This window comes from Raphanus sativus, chromosome 2, assembly GCF_000801105.2.
Source record: "Raphanus sativus cultivar WK10039 chromosome 2, ASM80110v3, whole genome shotgun sequence".
Taxonomy (NCBI): Eukaryota; Viridiplantae; Streptophyta; class Magnoliopsida; order Brassicales; family Brassicaceae; genus Raphanus; species Raphanus sativus.
Genome location: NC_079512.1, coordinates 17,365,814 through 17,369,221, shown reverse-complemented (window position 1 = coordinate 17,369,221; position 3,408 = coordinate 17,365,814). Strand labels below are relative to the sequence as shown.

At 41.7% G+C, this 3,408-nt stretch overlaps 1 protein-coding gene across 1 annotated transcript; it reads right to left on the bottom strand.

Annotated features, from left to right (window-relative positions):
* Positions 1-282: 282 nt before the first annotated feature.
* On the bottom strand, positions 283-3,189 carry LOC108840332 (probable inactive receptor kinase At5g67200). The gene is made up of 2 exons (XM_057002729.1): positions 1,644-3,189; positions 283-1,085 (listed from the first exon to the last, which is right to left on the bottom strand). The coding sequence occupies exons 1-2, from the start codon at positions 3,112-3,114 to the stop codon at positions 514-516; spliced, it is 2,043 nt and encodes a 680-aa protein (XP_056858709.1). The 5' UTR covers positions 3,115-3,189; the 3' UTR covers positions 283-513.
* Between the last annotated feature and the right edge of the window lie 219 nt (positions 3,190-3,408).

Here is a 3,408-nt window from a genome sequence, read left to right as displayed (position 1 = left end):
GAAATCTATAAAATACTTAAAAATAAGATGTAATACGTTAACTCTTCAGAAACGATGATATATTTAAGAGACCAATATTTATATTAGTTATTTTTCAATCGATAAAATTATAGTGTTGCAAAATGTTAAAATCATTTAATGAACAAACATTGTTATAAAAACTCACTCCTCGCATGCCCATGGTTTATCATCTAGTGTAACATTAACGTGAGAACCTAAAAGCTGTGTTAACTTAGTTGTAGAGTCCGTGACTATTAGTCCTGTGGCAATATGTTCGATTGCCAGAGACGGCCAATTTTCTTTTAGAACAACAAATTTTGTACGCACATAAATATCAAACCACCTGTACAAGTCATTTGTTTTGGCGCCGAATAAAAATAAAGTTCCACCTTCCACTACAGCGACGAATATTCTTCTTACAAAACTAATCACACATGTCCTTGGTGACGATGTTTCCAAATCATATCAAAGAACATATACACTTTTCACGTACACCATTAACGATCGAAAACACTACGAGTACTGGAACTTATCGTTCTCTTCAGTTATCACAACGCTCTCCTTTATATCTTGAATCATCTTTATCACTTCTCTCATCGTCGGCCTTTTATCAGGCGACGTCACACGGCAAAGACAAGCTGTTTGAGTCATCATCTCAAGCCCATTCTCTTCCTTGGACTTCTTATCTTCTTGCCTCATTGCTCTTACCCAATCCAACATATCATTCTCCGCCATAAACGGTTGCCTTGAAGCCGGTTTACCCGTTAACAGCTCCAAGAGGAAGACTCCGAACGAGTAGACATCACATTTTGACGTAGGACTGTTTGTTGATTTCCTGATCTCTGGTGCTGTGTAGGAAGCGATGTCAGGATCACTAGGTGGGACAGATGAGTCTATTAAGACACTTAGGCAGTAATCCGTGAGACAAGCTTCGAAGTCGTGACCTAGGAGGATGTTTGTGGACTTGAGGTTTCCGTGGAATTTTGCAGATGATTGGTGAATGTAATATAGTGCTTGAGCTACATCTTCTGCTATCTTTAAACATGATGTCCAGTGTAATGGCTTTGTCTTTGATGTTCTTGAACCTAGATTTTCATGGGATAAAATTTAAAAGACTTATATTATATGATGGTTATTTACTACAAGAAAAGTCCAATCATAGACGAGTGATATGGGACAGCACACGACACTGAACATAACTCCTAGATAAACACACAAATTCCCTGACAAAATGACTGTAATCTCACGTGAAAACAGCACAGAGATTCTGTCTTCTACTTACAGTTAAAATTCAATTTTGAAAAAGTATAAAAAGACAAAATTTTATCTTGGCAATAATAAAACTATATTAATTAAATATAAGTTTTTTTTTTCAAAATTGTGTATAAACAATTAATTTAAAAATGAATTTGAGAAACTTTTAATTAAATATCAATATAATGCCCCTAAACTTTTAATTAAATATCAGTTTAAGTTATTTCAATTGACAGAGCATCGATAACAACTTAAAGGCACGTAAAGGTTTGACTATCAACTGTGACCAACATAATATGTTTCTTCAGTGGTAACTAAACTCGGTGGTGACTCAGTGAGTAGAGAGCTTAAACCCTAATAAAAACTTTAAAGAGAAGATGAAACGTTACCGTGAATAAGATTGAAGAGACTTCCGTTAGGTTGGTAATCGTAGATGACAAGTCTCTCTCCGTTTGACTGAAAATAAGCTTTTGTAGGCACGAGGTTCGGGTGCCTGAGCCTACCCACTTTCTCCATGTGATTCTCAAACTCCAGATCCGAAGTAACCGCTGTTTTGGAAGGTGCAAATCTCTTCACCGTCACGATCATCTGGTTAACCATCACCGCCTTATAAGTCGTCCCTACAGATCCTCTTCCCAAAAGCTCAGCCGAAGCTCGCATCAGCTGGTCTAACGTGTACATGCCTTCTCCTGATTCATCAACGTCGCCGCAGAATATCAGATCTCCGCTTCTAGGGACTCTCTTTTGCATCGGCGCTTGGATTTGGATCTTGACTTCCTCCTCACGCTTCAGTGGTTTGATACTCGAGGCGGGAACGGCTTGTGTGGATGTGAGAGATTCGCTTGGTGGTTGCGTAGTATCTCCTTTTGGATTCGGTTGAAACATCGTCACGTCGTCATCATCATCTCTACGGTTCTTGATAACCAGCGAGTACACAACGAGGCAGAGACCGATGACTACTAGCGACGCGAGGCCAATGGTGAAACCGAGCACTAACCATCCACTTTTACCCTTTCTATTATTAGCTGATGAACCTGGAAGAGTCGGCAACGTTGCTTCACCGTTCTGAGCGGTTTGAGGCGGTTGCGACGAAGATGATGACGTGGCGTTAGGTTTGGACGAGTCGAAAAACGGGGGAGAAAGTGAGCCGCATGATCTGTTGATGATCTCACCGCAGAGACCACCAGCGTTGGGCGAAAACGACGACGCGTTGAAACGTAACAGAGTCGCCGTCACCGGAATCTTCCCGGTGAGGTTATTACCGGAGACGTTAAACGCCGTCATGTACGACTGATTCAGCGGCGGGAGTTCGCCGCTGAATCGATTAAACTCAAGATTCAAAGAACCGAGCCGCGTCAACGCGTTTATATCAGACGGAATCTCGCCGGAGAAATTGTTATACGAGAGATCGAGCACGATCAAACGACGGAGAGAGAGAAGCGAGGGAGGGAGAGAACCGGAGAAACCGTTTCTTCTTAGGGTTAGGGTTCTGAGGTTGACGAGGGGAGACAGATCAGGTATGGAGCCAGAGAGGGAGTTATCTTCGAGGCTAAGAACACGGAGCTGGTCAAGGCGAGTGAGAGTCTCCGGTGAGAAACTTCCCCTGAGTCCGACGCCGTTTAGAACGAGACGAACGACTCGATCTTGAGAGCACTCGACGCCTCGCCATTGACAGTAGTCGTAAGGCTCGGTGAGGGAGTATAGAAGCTTGCCGTCGAGATCGGCGGTGGATTTGAAGGAGAGTAGAGCGACGGCGTCGGATGGCAAGAGGGAGTTGAAGTAGTCCGTGGCCGGGAGAGGGTATGCGGCGGAGAAACGGAGGAGGAGGAAGAGGAGAGAGTAGAGGAAGAATAGTGTCATGTTGTGTGTGTTTGTGTTACGGAGCAGAGCATCTGTCAGTTAATATTCTGAAAATGGTTTTTGAAATATGCAACTCTTGTGGCACGCGTGTGTATATATATTTTTCTTTGTTTCACAATCAAGCAAAAATAAAATAAATTTTTATCTTTTGTAAAACATTCGTTAGTTTTCTTCTATTAATATATTAGTAGATGATGACAAGAAATGCAATATTTATGTATTAGCATGTACTGCGTAGACATGAAAAAGCATAACTTGTTTTGCAAACTACACCTAACAAAATGGATCTTCATT

Excerpts from the sequence above, each read along its gene's own strand:
- LOC108840332 (XM_057002729.1), bottom strand. The coding sequence starts at position 3,114 with ATGACACTATTCTTCCTCTACTCTCTCCTCTTCCTCCTCCTCCGTTTC. Across the intron at positions 1,086-1,643 it reads TCTCTTCAATCTTATTCACG|GTTCAAGAACATCAAAGACA; the intron begins GTAACGTTTCAT and ends ATGAAAATCTAG.